Source organism: Syngnathoides biaculeatus, chromosome 15 (assembly GCF_019802595.1).
Source record: "Syngnathoides biaculeatus isolate LvHL_M chromosome 15, ASM1980259v1, whole genome shotgun sequence".
NCBI classification, from domain to species: Eukaryota; Metazoa; Chordata; class Actinopteri; order Syngnathiformes; family Syngnathidae; genus Syngnathoides; species Syngnathoides biaculeatus.
Window position 1 is genome coordinate 11814215 of NC_084654.1, and position 17237 is coordinate 11831451.

A 17237-nucleotide genomic window follows, 5' to 3' on the forward strand; every position below is an offset into this window, starting at 1 on the left:
CAAAAGAGCAGTTCATTTTGCTATTATGTTTCCGTCTAGTACCTGCCTGTTTAACATTGTGTGGACCAAGTATGCTTTTTCCTCTTGGACAATTCCATAAAACCATTTCAGGTTGAGTGCTACAATTGTTAAAGTAACAATTTTTTTTTAAAGGTCAATGTACTTCTATCCTACTTGGATTTATAATTTAACTTGCGCTTGAATGGCAGATTGTTTCAATGCCTTTAGAAGTCACCTCAAAGTAGAAACCTCAACCCCTTTTCCATTGATTATGTCGTTTTCTTTTCGGAGCAAATACTGCCTGCTTCCCCCCCAGTGTAATGAAACCTTTTAGCCGTGTGAATTTGTGAGTAGAAACAAATAAGGATAATTATCGTCTACGGATCCTGTCTGTGCTGTGTGCAGCGTGTGTCTCTCACAGGAGAATCAACATGCTGCAGTCAGAGCCGGTCGGTCTGCTGGGACAATCACTCTCGTCTTTTATGTAATTTATTTATACCATGCAGGAAAGCATCCTGCAATTCCTATTACACAGTGGGACTTGCGATGCCTCCGTCTTCAGAACAAAGCTACGCATTTGAGGCTTGAAAACCCTTTTACGTTTGGGCCTACTGTTTTAGAGAACAAAATAAAATGGGAATGAGGGAAGGAGGAAAGATGGGAGGGAAAGAGAAAGAAAGAAAGAGAGGAACAGTGGGCGACTACATCGAGTTCCATATTAATGTGTGCAAATTCCCCCGCTCCTGCTGACTAAGATTAGAAAAATTAATTTCATGGATGCAGAGACAATACTGATGTCATCAAGCAGAGAGCAGAGAAGCGCTGCGTTAACTCTTCACCGTCCGGCCTCTATTATGGAAGAGCCTATTCTTAAGCGGCTGTTGCCGTTTTACCACAAAAAACAAACAAAAATATATTGCGTTAGCCAGCCTCTAGCCACTAGCCGGGCTGTATGCACCATCGTATAGCCAGATTCAGTGATTTACACTTTGCGTCATAATCTCACCATGCATCTCAGCACGTACGCATGCCTTGTTCGGGAAAAAGTCCCAGAACAAATGACAGTTAGACGAGTAGCTCCGGTCCACAGGAAGCTAGCTGGAGCCTTTCTTTACCCCCAAATGCCTGCACAGAATAGAGATCTGGACACAAAGACAGCCGAGCAATGAGGAGGTTGAAATTATCCAAGGAGAGAGCAGGAGAAGGCAGCCATGGAGGAGGTGGGTGGAGGCTCCCACATAAACAATGCCCGATTGGCAATGAAGAGGTTACAGTGAGAGGCAGACGGCGTGCACGAGAGAGAAGTCAGATAAGACGCTGCCGTCATGCAGACAACCAGTACGCTTTTGTGTTTGGCGCAATGCACATAATTGCACTCTCTGCTGTGTCGCTCACTCCTGGAGAGAGGTGTGCCCTCTGCGTTTGACACCAATATTTACACCACAGATGCACACGCATGCTCGCAATACACCCTTCCCGCCCCCCTCCCGCGAGCACGAGGGAATGTTGCAGATCGCGCAGTTCGTCACGGCCATCACAAAGACGTCATTAAGAGAAGGGAGGAGGAGGAGGAGGAAAGTGGAGCGGAGATGGGGAGGGAGGAGAGCAGCCGCTTCATCTGTCTCAAGTGAGATTGGGGTCGAAGGGTCACCAGAGCCCTTTTCCTTTGCTGAATGAGAGCTGTAGACAAAAATAGGAAGACGATAAGGGAGGGAAAAAAAAGCTCAATGACAAAATGAGATCCATCTGACATGCCGGTGACATCCCATTCGAAAATGAAAACAAATAAAACCAAACTGTGCTGAGGAAACGGAGTGAGAGAGAGCAGAGACCTCAAATTTGCTAGTCAAATCTCCTTCAAAGATGCTCTTTTAGAAGGCTAAATGTGTGCAGGTTGGAGATTTGTCAGTTAAAAATAGAATATCCACACTTAGATGGAAATGTATTTTCATTTTCTTTTAAAGTTTAGAAGCTCAGTCTCGTTTTTTAAATTTTAGATCTGTAACATCTATAAAAAAAACTTGACGAATGACTTTCACAAATAACAATTCTGCCTGCCTGTTTTCATGGAGCCTATTACCGATGTGGACCAGGCTTGATGCGCTCCCCATGATCCGTCTTTTCCGCCAGCTTCAGCGCTGGGAGCCATTTCATTTAGCGGCCATGGAGGAACGAGAGGAATGTGCTCCTCGGCAACCAGAACCCCATGGAGGGGTGGCTCTTACGAAACCAAATGGAAAAGAAAGGGAAAGAAGTGGAAGAAAACAATGGGCCTCAAACAACATTTACCGGAAACTTCCTACAGCTGTAAAGTCCTGTTTCAATTCAATGATCAATGAAGAAAACAAGTATTTGAACACCCTGCTATATTGCAAGTTCTCCCGCTAAGTAATCATGGAGGGGTCTGAAATTTTCATCGTAGGTGAATGACCTCTCTGAGAGAGAGAGAATCTTAAAAAAAAAAAATCCAGAAATCACAACGTATGATTTTTTAACAATTTATTTGTGTGATACAGCTCCAAATAAGTATTTGAGCACAGCAATTCAGCTAAAATTCTGACCCTCAAAGACCCGTTAGTCCGCCTTTAAAAGTCCGCCTCCACTCCATATTATCCTGAAGCTGATGCACCTGTTTGAGGTCTTTAGCTGCATAAAGACACCTCCTCACCCCATACAATCAATGAGACTCAAACTTGTAACGTGGCCAAGACCAAAGAGTTGTCCAAAGACACCAGAGACAAAATTGTACAATTCCACACGGCTGGAAAGGGCTTCGGAGAAATTGCCAAGCAGCTTGGTGAAAAAAGGTCCACTGTTGGAGAAATCATTGGATAATGGAAGAAGCTAAACATCTCAATCGGAGTGGAGCCACATGCAAGATATCACCTTGTGGGGTCTCAATGATTGAAAGATGAAGCACACAGCCAGGAAAACCAAGGAGTTGCTCCATAAGAAGCATATCAAGAAATCTTGATTGGTGTGGCCAAGCCAGTCTCCAGACCTAAACCCAATAGAAAATCTTTGGAGGGAGCTGAAACTCCGTGTTTCTAAGGGACATCCCAGAAACCCGTCTGATCTCGAGAAGAACTGTGTGGAGGAGTGGGCCAAAATCCCTCCTGCAGTGATTACAAACCTGGTCAACATCTACAGGAAACGTTTGACCTCTGTAATTGGAAACAAAGGCTACTAAACCAAATATTAACATAGGTTTTCTCAGGTGTTCAAATACTTATTTGCAGCTGTATCACACAAATAAATCGTTAAAAAAAATCGTACGTTGTGATCTCCGGATTTTTCTTTTGAGATTATCTCTCTCACAGTGGACATGCACCTACAATGAAAAATTTAGACCCGCCATGATTTCTCAGTGAGAGAACTTGCAATACAGCAGGGTGTAAAAATACTTATTTTCTTCACTGTATATGCTTTGTCAGCTACATCACATTTCACCCTGATGTTATCTGTGAATGTACATCATTTCATACCGTCCATCCATTTTCTGAGCCGCTTATCCACACGAGGGTCGCGGGAGTGCTGGAGCTAACATTCCTAGGAAATCAGGCTACTCACAGTGACTACAATTTGGTTTGTGAGATCTGTTGATGAAGAAAAGCCAAAAACGCCATCTGTCCCAAAGATAGTAAAAGTGATGCTCTTTTGCTTCCCAAGTCCCCACAGCAGTCAAAAGCTGAATTCCTGCGATTAAATATGCAGGCGAGATCCGCCGCCGATTCCAGGGAATCACCGTCTCTGCTAATGGAAGGGTATTAAAGGGGCAGTGTGTTTCTACAGGTTGAAAAATGATGAGCCAAGTCCTGTGTTGCCAAGTGTGTTTATGAATTAGCCATGGTTATTCATGATATTGTGCTCAGAGTAGGGTGAAAATACATAAGTGAATACTAAGTGAGCAGACCAACACAAATGATGCTAAAGAGTCCTGAGGGGGGCTTTCTCTGCCATCCATTAGTCAACCCTGTAAGGCAAAGCTTAACGAGCTCCTGAGGCCGGCCATTGGGGAAGCGGGAGCACTGTGAATTATGAATGCGTTATCTAAGACCGGACCACAATAGGGCTCCTCCATCTATGCCGTACAGCATTTGATTTTCTTTTGCACCCTGAAAATCAATTCAATGAAAATGTCTTTCATCAAATAATCAATAAATAACAAATGCACTCCACCTCTAAACAATAGATTTGTCAAACTAGGTCACACGCATTTTGTAGTTAAAGAGTCTCCCCACTAAAAACAAGGATTTACATTCGGGCAGTTTGTTTTGGAGCACAGCCCAGTCCTCCAGAGTGGAACTATCCGTGTTTCTCCAGCGGGTGATCCATCACTTTCGGAAAAAAAAAAAAAAAAAACACACACACAGGCACAGAAATAAACAGATATCCTGACCTTCCTACCTGAGGCAGATATTAGATACTCATTAAAAGTCACCTGAAACAATTTGAATCAAATTGATTTCATTATTGGACCCCGAGTCTGACAACTCAGCTGGAAAAATAGAATAATAATAAATAAGAAAATATAACTTTCACAAGATAATCTTTCGTGAATGACATGGAGAGAGTGTGGTGGTTTATACACAGGTACATTTCAATTTAGTCCTTAATTTTTTTAACTGGATTTTTTTCCCCAATTGTCAAAATGGTACCAAAATAAGAGTGCAATATTAATGGGTGGAGCTAGACTAGGTGTTGATTGATGCCAGAGAACTATCACTTCCTGGCGACAGTGGTAATGGAGTGCAAAAAAACATCAACAAAAACAAAGTATTTTAGTACTGAGAGATGGTTCATTTGTGTCTTGTTCATGGCTCATATCGGTGTTCTTGTTTGTTGAACTGCTCAGATGTGACAATGTCTGTCAACTGTGCGACCACCTGCACACGTGTGCGCACGCACACACAGACACGCTCCAGCAATACCCAACCTTGCTACCCCTTCACACCTCCACATAGAGGTCAGTGGAGCAGCTGCAGCAGCGATGGGCCTTCATTTTCCCCTGTAATGAATGTGAGCTTCCACTCTCCCAACCTGCTGTGAAGATTTCCCCACCCAAAAAAAGCACCTTGGCTAGGATAGGCGCTAGAAACCTCCCCAGCCCACCTACCGCCCTCACACCCCCACACACACACTGTAGACCCACCAGGTCGACCTCTGAGAGGCCGCAGGCCCTGTGAGCCTGAGCCAGGCCTTCCATCTCCTCAACCCTGACTGGGAATCAATCACAGAGAGGCTGGAGGAACGTGGGGGGGGTCAATCGGTAAGAGAGGCTCCAGGCCTGTGGGGGCCCTGATGCATGGTCTGAGTGCACACTGAAGACACCCCCCCCCCCTTTAGAGTCAAGACTCAGCAGGGAAGTTTTATTTATAGTATGCTAGTCCATATGAAAAGCATATTCACCAGAAAACCATCTAATTAATCAATGCTGCAGTGCATTGTTCTCATAATTATTGTTTATGTCATCAACCCCTTTTGATGCTGTTATTAATAGATATTATTACATGTCAAAATCACCAAGGCACACTATTAATGATATCAAGGAATGATTCAACAGCAATGTAACCAATGAATAATTTTAAATAAAGTGGAGAATGTGGGTGGTCAGAATAAGAAGATCTGAACCGTCAATGACATGCTCTGTTTATTTTTTTTAAATTAAAATCTAGACATAATGCACATAATAAAGGATCAAATGGTTGGTAATCTGTCCAGGGTGCACCCTGCCTCTTGGCCAAAGTCAGCTGGGATGGGCTCTAGTTCACCTGCGACCCTTATGAGGAAAAGGGCTATAGGAAATGGATGGATGAACATATTAACAGCATGTACGTACATATTTCCAAGGTGTGGTAACACATGTCGGCTGCATGTAATAACATGGTGAGGAGAAAAAGGGGAGGGCAAATCTAGTCACCCACCGAATGAGGCGTTTTTAAAAGGATACGGCCACATTTATGGTATGTTTTGATCCAGTTGACCACAGCATTGTTTGGAACAATAAGTGATGATCGGTTTTGCGTTCCTACAATAAGATGGTGTCGGCTATATAAGTGGAATTGTAACATTGTGTAACCCACCAGTGAATTCAACAAACAGTAAACAAACAACAATGAAGATCAGTATTTTGACTTTTCTATGTTGCCATTTATTCCATTAAAATTAAATAAGACGCATTTTGTTCCCATTCCAATTCTGTTTGAGGCACTTCAGTAGCTCTGATGACCCATCAACACTCCAGCGTGACTGAAACAAACCCTTTGGGGTAACAATTATTAATGAGATTAGGGATGATCATAAATGTCCTTGATCTACTATGAAGAAAAAAAATGACATAATTATAATGAATGAATTAATTCACTTTCAAATATTACTTTTAATATGTTTCATATTGAGCAGGATGCTGCTGCTAGGAGATGCCATGTGCCTGACATGTTCACTCGTGTGATCAGTAAAATTCAGAGGAAGGGATATATGCAAGTAAATGTGAGCGCATTGGTAATAAAGATGATTCAAATTTTTCTGGTACCTATCAAACTTTTCATAATTCATGAAAAAAATCCTGACTAAAATATTGCCAAATCTTGAGATTGTCATGTGAATAGTTCTATTCTTACAGTGTACAATTAGAAATTTGAATTAATGATGACAGAGAGGAACATCGCAGAAGTGGCTCGCATATCTATTTTTTTTTAATATTAACTGTCACGGAAGTTGGCCACGCCTGTGTGGAATTTGGGTGTTCTCCCCATGGGTTTTCTCCGGGCACTCCGGTTTGCTCCCACATCCCAAAAACATGCAACATTAATTGGACCCTCTAAAATGCCACTTGGTATGATTGTGATTGCGGCTGTTTGTCTCCACGTGCCCTGCGATTGGCTGGCAACCAGTTCACGGTGTACCCCACCTCCTGCCCGTTGACAGCTGGGATAGGCTCCAGCACTCCCCGCGACCCTCGTAAGGATAAGCAGCAAAGAAAATGGATGGATGGATGGATGGATGGATGGATTGATGTCATGGAAGTTAAGAAAAAATGCCATGCAGGCATGCATGAAGGGAGCTCAAACTCAAAAAAGTTTTACACAACTTCAACATCATATTTTTCACCGAAACACGGGTTGACTTTGAAGGAGCATTCGACTTCAGAGGTTCCACCTGTGATATAGAGCTACAAATGTTTTGTTCATGTGAAGTACATAGGGGCATTTACACAAGTCAACTAATCGGTAACATTATAGCAGGCCTTATAAATGTGCCCTTGCATTAGTCCGATGTAAGTATTGTGTGCGTGTGGGTGTGTGTGTGTGTCTGTGATCAGCGCGCACCATCTGTTTCCAGATGTTGTGTAGAGCGCAGCCAGACGCTTGGCAGGCCTTCTGACAGCCCTGTGTTCCTTATTGATAGAGGGATCACAGAGGCAGAAGAGTCAGCCATGCTCAGCTCGACCACAATATTGTCCTGTCTGCTGTTATTCATCTCAGCCAGCCAGGGGAGAATGGGAGCTTGGGAGCCAAGTTTAGAGCTGTCAGAAATGGGCCAAATCAGAGTTGAATGGCTTTCAAACATTTGGAACGGAGCATGAGGAATGTTTGATTTGTCATACGCATGAAGCCCTATTTCTGTGCCATAGCTAAATATTTCCACGCTATTTGGATTTTCACAAGGATTTTAAAAGACACGTCAATGACTCTGAACCTGCCCAGCCTAGCCCGGTAAACATTAGCAAGGGCCAACATGTTGGCGGAGGAGTTGGACGACTTTCTGCAGTAACGGCATGTTTATATTGCAGATGTGTCAGGCACATACTGTAGCCTACAAAGAACCTAAATTTATCAGGATACTATGTTCCAGACGCACTGGTGACAATACACCAAATGTTCTATATTATTTAATCTCTATAGACTTTCGACTAACAGCTTCACATTCAGATTATCGAAGTGACTTTTCAACTACTTCCATCTGCTTATTGCACCGATAAACTGCATCCTTGACACTCCAACGGGTGCCATCTTTCTTTCCTGGCTCCTGCCAGAATTATGGAGCGGGGCCAACGTTTATGGAGGGCAGACCTTTCCCTGGAGCTTTGATCCAGAAAGTTCAATAGTCTACAGTTCTTGAGGGGTCAAGCTGCAGGAGTCACGAGGGCAGGAGCGTGTGTAAGTGAAAGCACATTGAGCTGCTCACGTCAAGCATGCAGGCCAGTACGATCCAGCTTTGGATGATTGCGGGGCTTATGGGATACATTTACCTGTGACGGCTCAGGTACCAATCAATTAAGTGCTGTCGTATGGGAAAATAAGCAACACATAATTGTAATCATGACTATGAAAAGGATAAAAAAAGAGAGAGAAAAGCTCAAAACCAATAAATGATTGAAGTATTTAGGGCCACATAACCCACACTTTCATCAGGCAATATCCTAGGTCTCCACTCTGTCATCTTTCTTTCATCCAACTCCTCCGCCCTTTGCAAATTATTCATGCCAGCAGCTAATCACATTCATACTATTCTGTTTACTTTATTACTCCACTTTTATTCTGCTCTTTCCCCACATTTGTTTACAAGAATAAAAGCCTACTCTGACAGAATTATCCCCCCGCACAACAAAAATAAATCACAGCCTTGCACACGCATCATTCACATTCAAAGAGCACGGCTAAATTATAGATGGCCCCCTTCCCCCCCAAATATGCATTGCATTAGCATTTCCTTCGTGTGTTTTTGCATGCTTGTGAGCATGACCCACTGATGTGCAAAATAGTGTGTGTGTGTGTGTGTGTGTGTGTGTGTGTGTGTGTGTGTGTGTGCGTACGCGCATGCACATGTGTGTTCATGCCTGTGTGCCTAGAATTGGAACAGACTTGTGGCAAAGCAGGACACGTCCCCTTTCCCAAACCTAATTTAGGATTCAATTACAATACTCTTTAAAAAGCGTCGACTTCGCAATTAATTATTTTAAGATTATTCTGACAGTAATGGGCCTCCCACTGACGCCAGCCGGTGCAAGACTGGGTGGCTAAACCCAAGAATTGCCCTCGATGGCAGACAGAACCCATGAGTTATTTTTTAACTTTCTCAGGTGAAATTGCCTGGGTCTCCCAGACTCCGATAGGCCTCCAAATATCACATAAAAACTGATCACTAAGGGGTTCTTTAATTTAAAGCTTTTTTTTTTTTGGGCCTTAGTCTTCATGTGCTTCAAAACCAAAATTCTTAACCTGCCCCCTTCTAGTGCAATGGACTCTTCCATCTTCTTAACGCGCATGTGCAGACTTGATTCAGGAAAACTTATTACCACATTGTGAGCAACATTAACAACAGTTTCCCCTGTAGAGTCGAGGACAGAATGTGAACAGAAAATAAACATTTGTTCTCAAAACTACCAAGAATGTCGAGCTTTTTCAATGTGTGTGATCGACAACAGGGACATCCAGAAGCAGTAGCATTGTAGTCAGCATCAGTGAAGAAGGATGAAGAAGTAAAGATAAAGTAGCAAGTACCACAATTGAGCTTTTTCCTCACAATGATGTGAGTACAGTGGCCCCTCATTATTCATTATATAGGGTCCGTGTCTAATTGTGAATTTCTGATGGTAACTGCCTGTATTCATAGTGTAAAACACATATGCTGTATCAGAAACTATGACCTGCATTTAATACACAGACACTTCTACATTTTCCAAACTTTGAGTTGTGATCAATGAGCCTAAAGGGTTGCTCAGGAACTCGCAGGCATAATCAGAGCGAAAGACCTCATAAAATCATGCTGATGAAGCATGACAGTATTGCTCAAAGATCAACTTAGGACTCTTCTGTTATGCTAGCAGCGCATCTAGTAGTGAGCAACTTGAGAACTTGTTAGCCTGCCACATGTGGCACTCACACTTCTCAGGATTATCCGGCATGCCACTAAAACACCGAGCCCTTGCGGACGAATTAGCCGGCAGCATGTGGAACCAAGGTGACAACAGAAAGGTGGCGGGAGGTGGTCTGTATGCCACGCTGAAGGATATAGCCTCGCCACCACTGCTAGCCAGCCTGTTGCTAGCCAACATCCAATCCCTTGGCGACAAGATGAATGAGCCGAGAGCCAGCAAAACTATGGATGTTCAGGCAATGGAGAAAATGAAGTGATGGTGCACTGCAGACCTATTGACTAAGAGTTCAGATCTCTGGTTGATGCCGTTTGTTTACATCCTACCAAGTCAAGTCAAGACTACATGACATCATAGATGAACAAGACTGGACATCTAAATGCCATGTTTGCAGCAGCAGCAGGACAACATTTCTCCCAAAGTACATAATCTACGTAGTGGAGATAAGTATTACAAAAGTCGTACGAAAAAGAAATCAAATCAAATATGTGACATTTTATAACAGAGGAATAGTAATATAGTTGCGGGGGGCACTGTATGAAAAGCGATCAAAATGGTTAACTATAGTAAATACTGGATAATGTTAATTAAAGTAAAAGGATTGAGGTGATACTTTTGTTATATGGTCCTCATAAAAGATTTCACGATCCTTAGCTCAGGAAATAACGCACTTCTAAAAATGTACACTTTTTAGTTGATGATTAACACTTTAAATCTTTGCAAAACACATATGGAGGGCCCCCGTGAACTTGGCTGGCCTTGGGCCCACAAAAGACTAAATATACTTACTTCTCGGAATGAAATAAAACCTCCACATCACCTTTCTAACCATCTGTGCCCTTTATTATTTCAATGTTGCATTTGCTTTCTCGATGTTTTCTTTGGCTGTGTCGTTTTGCATCGTGCTCTGATCTCCTTTGCGGTTGCTGCGCAATTGATATTGCTTCAGTACGGCGGCCTGCTTTTTTATGAGCCACCGGGGCCTTCTCCCACGTCCTCGTGAGTCCCCAGGAAACGCTGACGGATGAGCCCGGCGACAGTGTGCAAACACCCATCAACACTCGCAATCATGCACAAATGTGCATACACAACCGTCTGTCACCGCCGCTGCCAGGCGTAAGCGAAAAAACATGTTGCCCTCCTCCGCCGGCTTTGATTGGAGCCGAGCGAAGCATTTTTTTTATCCTCCCTTCTCCTCGCCGCCTTAACCCTGCTTCTTTTTTTTATTTCTTTGCTCATTTCTGAAATGAATGTCATCATCCATCCCCACCCTCCATCCACCCCCCCATCACCCTTGGGCAAACCTCAGCCCAAGCACAAGATTCTGTTTATTTAAATATTTGATATGTAAGCAGTCATAAAATAAATGTCAGAAGAGGAAAAGGAAATGGATAAGTGTGCTGTGGAATAAGAGGTCATTACAAATAATGGTCTTTGATGTATGCTCCGGCCGCCACGGTGGAACACCCCTCAAACCTGACACCCCCAACCCCCTTTTACCGCCAACATTACCACAAACATCATCAAGACGATGCTGTACACGAGTTGTGGGATGCTTAGGAAGTAATAAACAGAATGAACAGTTGAATACACAGCACGCAGCCACTCTGAGTGCATGCGCGCTAGTGTGTGAGTGAGAGAGAGATGGAAACAAGAGAGACATGAAGAGGCCATACCATGCACAATTGACGACATAATACTACTACTACTACTGCTACTACTTCTTTGCATTTCCTCAAATCATCTATTTACCAGTCATGGCCCTTTGCAAAATAGTTTAAAAACATCTTCAGCTTTTACGAGCACTCTCACTCATAAACTGCCAGTTCTGAAAGCGACAAGACAGTCTTAGATCTTAGTCTATTGAACCTCATTTTATTGATTTTTTTTTTATTTTAATGGCTTTCCATGTTGGCCACAAAACCTGGTGATGCCCACTGTTGCTGACAATGGCATTACACACACACACACACACACACACACCACACACACACGCACAATTTTCTAAAAGTATGTGGCTCACGTATTAGGCATTCCCGCTAGTGGTACCCGAAGGATTACATGGCTGACAATTTAACTCAAGATCTGACGGGAAGAAAAAAAAAAGCAAGGTAGGCAGAGTGAATGAATCAAACTCAACTCCTGAAAAAAAGGACAAGCACTATTGTGAATAACCTTGAATTTCTCCTTGATGCATAGATGCTAAAATCGTGCAAGTCAGCAAAAAGAAAATCCCTAATTAAGAGCAGAAACAATCACAATATGCTCATCAGAGGTGATGTTGTATTGACTTGGCATTTGAGGTTATTCTCTTCCCAGCCCCGTGCCCTAAAAGCTACCCAGCCACGTCAAAGAGCTCCACAAAAGGGAGTGACATCACAATGAAGGTCAAGAGTCAAAGAGAGATGTTGCTGGCTGTTGACATTTCACCTCTACACACTCAAACTAGAGCCCTCTCATAATTTGTCAGCACAGAGGAATTTCTCACGGTTCGTCTAACAACATGCATCTACTCGTTAAACACTGGTAAATTTGAGCCTTTCCTCGAAAGCATATCATTGAGTTGGCAAACCATAGTGTACCGTAATTAGGGGGAAAATGACCCATTTGTTGCTGAATTTCAAGAAGCTTTTTAACAATCCACTTCAGAAAAATCATTAAAGCATTATCAGAGACCACCACAATATATGTCACCACATCTACTGACCTTGTACATGATAAAAAGATGCAAAGATGACGTAATTTCCCCTCAGTGAAATGCGTCAGTTTAGAGAGAGGAGCCCAGTCAAACGCAAATGAGACACTGCTCGACCCGCCGCCCTATACTCCCGGGTGTGCCAATGCACATGTGGCTTTGTGTTACCATAACGACCAGGTAGCTAGGGGGTTGCTATTAGTTACTCGACGCAGTCATGAGTGTGAAAAATAATAAGTCCCCCAAAAGACAGCAAAAGAATCACAATGTATCATCACTCATGGACGCTGCTCTTCATCAACAAGCCACTGAGCCACTTTTCATTTAGTTTTATGATCCATGCACAGGGCGCATGCAGCAGACAAATAATCATACCAAAATACTTTTCCAGCGGGAAATCAGTTCGTATTTAAACTTCTGCACATTTTTAAAAAATTCTTTCATGTCTTAAGTTTATTTGAACTATGTTGTACTAAATGTACACGGTTGACATTGCACATCTAACCAACCTATTAAAGTGCATAAGAATGGGACCTACATCATTAGCAGTGTGTCTACAGTATATGGTTAAAAAAAAACAGTAATAATAATTATAATGCTTTCAAAGAATTGATTTCTATACGGTTATTAACAAGACATCTGGAAGCCCACTGTTGAAATGAATATGTCGTCCATCACAGCTGTCTGAGGACCTTACACATCTATCTGCCTGCATGTACTCAGATTCCCCAAAATCACGTTAGATCTCCACCCCGCAACTTGGATGTTGGATTAGCAGGCCGGAGTTCAGAGAGTCTCTGTTCATCAAGATCTCTCACCGCCAAATGGCAACAAGCAAATATACATAGCGAGCATTGTCCTAGCACAACTATGAAGATGCACACCATTTACACTCTTACGGAAATGACAGATATTGCGTTCATAAAATACACAATGTTTCTGTCGAATGAGAATCTCTTCAGTGGCTCGGTGGAATAGCTGTAGAGCGTTGGCCTTACAGTTCTGTGGACCAGGGTTCAAATATTGGCCCCACCTGTGTGGAATTTACATGATCTCGCCCGTGCCTGCGTGGGTTCTCTCTGGGCACTCCGGTTTCCTCCCACCCCCACAAAAAACATGCAACATTCATTGGACACTCTAAATTGCCCCTAGGTGTGATTGTGAGTGCGACTGTTGTCTGTCTCCATGTGCCCTGCGATTGGCTGGCAACCAGTTCAGGGTGTACCCTCCTGCCCAATAACAGCTGGGATGGGCTCCAGCACTCCCCGCGACCCTCGTAAGGATAAGCGGCAAAGAAAATGGATGGATGGATGGATGGATGGATGGATGGATGGATGGATGGATGGAATTACTTTCATTGGATTTTTTTCATACAGACAAAAACATCCTCTATTGCAAAGAGTAGTGTGTTAGACGGAGCAGGATGCAAGTTAGCAGTGTACGTCTTACCTGCCTTTACTAATGTGATTTTAAGCGATATACCATTAAAGACATGAGGGGGTGGGGGATGGGGAGTACCATACCTCAATGCGCCAGGTCAGCAACTCGGTACACCAGTTCACAATCATTCATGTGCTCATTCCATATTGTGTTCCACGGGTGCGCTATAGACTTTAATTGGGTGTGCTGAGAATACTAATAACAGCTCAGGTCATACTAAATATGTAGTAAATAAAGGTTGATGAAGGCATAAATGAAAGAGTTTGATATGGATGAACTTGACCAGTCTCCACAATCCTGACCTCACCTTGTGATCGCAACCCTATAAGCATCCATTTGTCATGGGAAGTCTTGACTCATTGTGTAAATCAGCTTAAATATTGGAAAATGTTAGATTTATAACATAAAATCATAGCAGTTAAATGGTGTATATTATTTTGGGTGCCTATAAGAGTTGATTCGATGTCATTTCATGTTTTTTTTTTCTTTAAGGCAGCACAGTGGATCAGCTGGAAAGCGTTGGCCTCACAGTTCTGAGGTCCCGGTTCAACCATCCTTATTGTTCTAGTAACACCAGCTGCCAGCAACATAGACAATAGTCCGAATAGTTTAATTTGCGTATACAGTGAGGCTAAATTCGATAAGTCAAACTGATACATGCAGAACAAAGTCAATTTTGGCAACTCCAGTATGTTTCAACATTGAAAAACACCTCTGTGATGATATCGGGTTTTTTTTTTTTTGTAGCAACAAAGTGTTAAAATTCCATATTTGATTACAAAACTCGGAATACAAAAACAGTTCTCCTGAAATCATAACACAAGTAAAAATACACCTAATCTCAACTGTTTCTATTTTCTTAAATGTCTTCTGCACACACGCCCTGTGCTACCCTCCGCTCGCCCCAGACTTGGGGTCAGGGTGCCCTCCAATGTGCCTCACCCTCTCCACTCTTAATTACCACTAATTGTCTCCTCTCTTTTCCCTCCTCTTGCCATAATAAAATCATTCATCTTTACTACTTAATGAGTAGACACTGCAGTCACCGTCCAAGGTCAACTGCAACTAACACGGAAAAGACACACACACAAAAAAAAACAGCGACTTGGAAACAACTGGAGAGGAACACAACAAATGGAATGATAGAAAATGGGAATATGCAGTAGTTTCCGCATTGCTCCGCGTTTAAAAAAAAAAAAAAAAAACAGAGTGAGGAGATGAGCAATGACGACGAGCTGCAGCAGTCTGAAATGTCCAATGCAAACCACAACACGCGTGGGGAATTTCCAGAGAAGTTAAATTACAAAACATGTTAGGCAAGTACAAACTGTCATTCCCTCAAAACAAAGGAGAACAAAGCCGCTACTGTAAAACCGATTCCCCATAACAGAGCTTGTTTTTTGCATTACCATTGTTTCAACAAGAAGTCCTGCTAGCAAGAACCATTTTTTGCACAGCAGGTAAGAGACAAACATAAGATTTGTCCATCTCAAGTATCATAAAACACACACTGTAATTAACACTAAATGCTGCAGATACTAGTCCATTAAAGTCAGTAAGCTAAGAATTCCCCAAAGGCAAATTATAGTAAAAAATAAAAAAATTTCACCCCATACCACAATAAATAAAAGGCTTTCAGTACCATTTCTCTGTTAGTTTGAAGCCTTGTGCTACACTAAACTTTACAGTGGGTTAGAACTGGACCAATGAAGATATTACATTTTTGTACAGATGCGGGTTATGTTTCCACGACTGTTAAGATTTCAATCATGTCCTTCTAAGTGAATGTATACTTATTAATGCATTCAACCAGGAAAGAAACATGAGGATAATCGACTTACATGAATAAAGTTCTAATTGAATATAATGGAAAAAAAAATCCATTCTACTGGTATGTCAATATCATAAATGTGACAGCAATGGCTTTACTTTTAAATTACTAAACTAATCATACAGTGGCGATCACAATTTGGTTTGGCGCCCAAATTATGCATGTGCACACAAGGAATTGATCATACAGAAGAATAAAATACTAAAAGGAATGCAACACCAGTACAAATATGCAATAATATTCATCACAAAAGCAACACAAAGCCTCCCAAAATCAAGGTATTTTTAAAAATATATTCAAGTGAAATATGAAGTTCCCCCCTGCAGTCTCATGCAGAGAGCACACAAGTAAAGTTCTCTGACCAGTACTGCACAGCGGGCTTTGTAAATGGGACAGTTGTCTATGGATTATGGTAATGTGGTATTCCACACTTCCTTCCCTCTGGCATGCGTCTGACATTACAGTAACCTTTGCATGTTTAGCCAACATGAACTATGGATGTTCATTGAGAAGACACCCACACATACACACACACACACACACATGCACTAAGAGGCACACGCGAGTACTGCTACACAAAGAGATACACAGTGGAGTGTGTCTGGCATATGCTCATTCAAAACAGCATCGACATTCTTCAGATGAATTAACATCATGGAGTAATAAGACATTTACACTTCAGACTAAAGTTCAGTTGGGTTGTCGATATCAAATCCAGTTCTTCCGGTTTGAGTTCAAGGAGTGTCAGGAATGCAGAACGCGAGTCTGGCCGTATCGTGGCGCTGCCTAATGCGAGGGAAGCTCTCGTTTTTCCCACATCACTCCCAAAACATAAGCAGCAAAACAACTTAGTCCTCCCATTTGCAGTGTCCCGCAGCTGTTATTAAATTTGAAATAATCTATAGTGACTGTACATATGTGTATAGAAAGGCATTGGTCCCTCCTGAAATGATCACATTAAACCTGTCGCAACCTGTGTGTCGTTTTCTTAGAAATACAAACACTGAAGAGGCAAATCATCACATGGAACAAGATTAAATACTTTGAACACAAAACTGAATCCTTCAAATTAAATGAAAATAAAATCGTAATAATAATAAAATACATTAAATAAATATAATTGCAATCCTTAACAAATATATTGGGGTGAAAATGTGTCAATAATTTACAGTTGCTTTTGGAAATTTCCATGATTTTCATTCAAATTATATTTGAAAAATAGCTCAGATTTGATTTTTTTAGATTCCTTCTTTCTAAAGCCGACGCATGTAATTGGCCGACTCTGGTCATGTGCCAGTCTGTCGTACCCGTAAACATGACATATTTTTCCAAATATGACATCTAATGCTACTTTGAGATGAAATCTGTATCTTATAGTTATATCTTTTAATTCA

At 42.0% G+C, this 17237-nt stretch overlaps 1 protein-coding gene across 3 annotated transcripts in view; it reads right to left on the minus strand.

The window, feature by feature from the left end:
- Positions 1-17237, minus strand: part of arid1b (AT-rich interactive domain 1B) — a 196833-nt gene that overhangs the window by 170474 nt on the left and 9122 nt on the right. The window contains exon 1 of one of the 3 annotated variants that reach the window (XM_061843428.1): positions 1007-1024. The exons of the other annotated variants lie outside the window; for them this stretch is intronic. Coding sequence (XP_061699412.1) covers positions 1007-1009 — 3 coding nt within the window. The 5' untranslated portion in view covers positions 1010-1024. Of the gene's footprint in view, positions 1-1006; positions 1025-17237 lie in introns of those variants that run through there. 3 annotated transcript variants of the gene reach the window in all.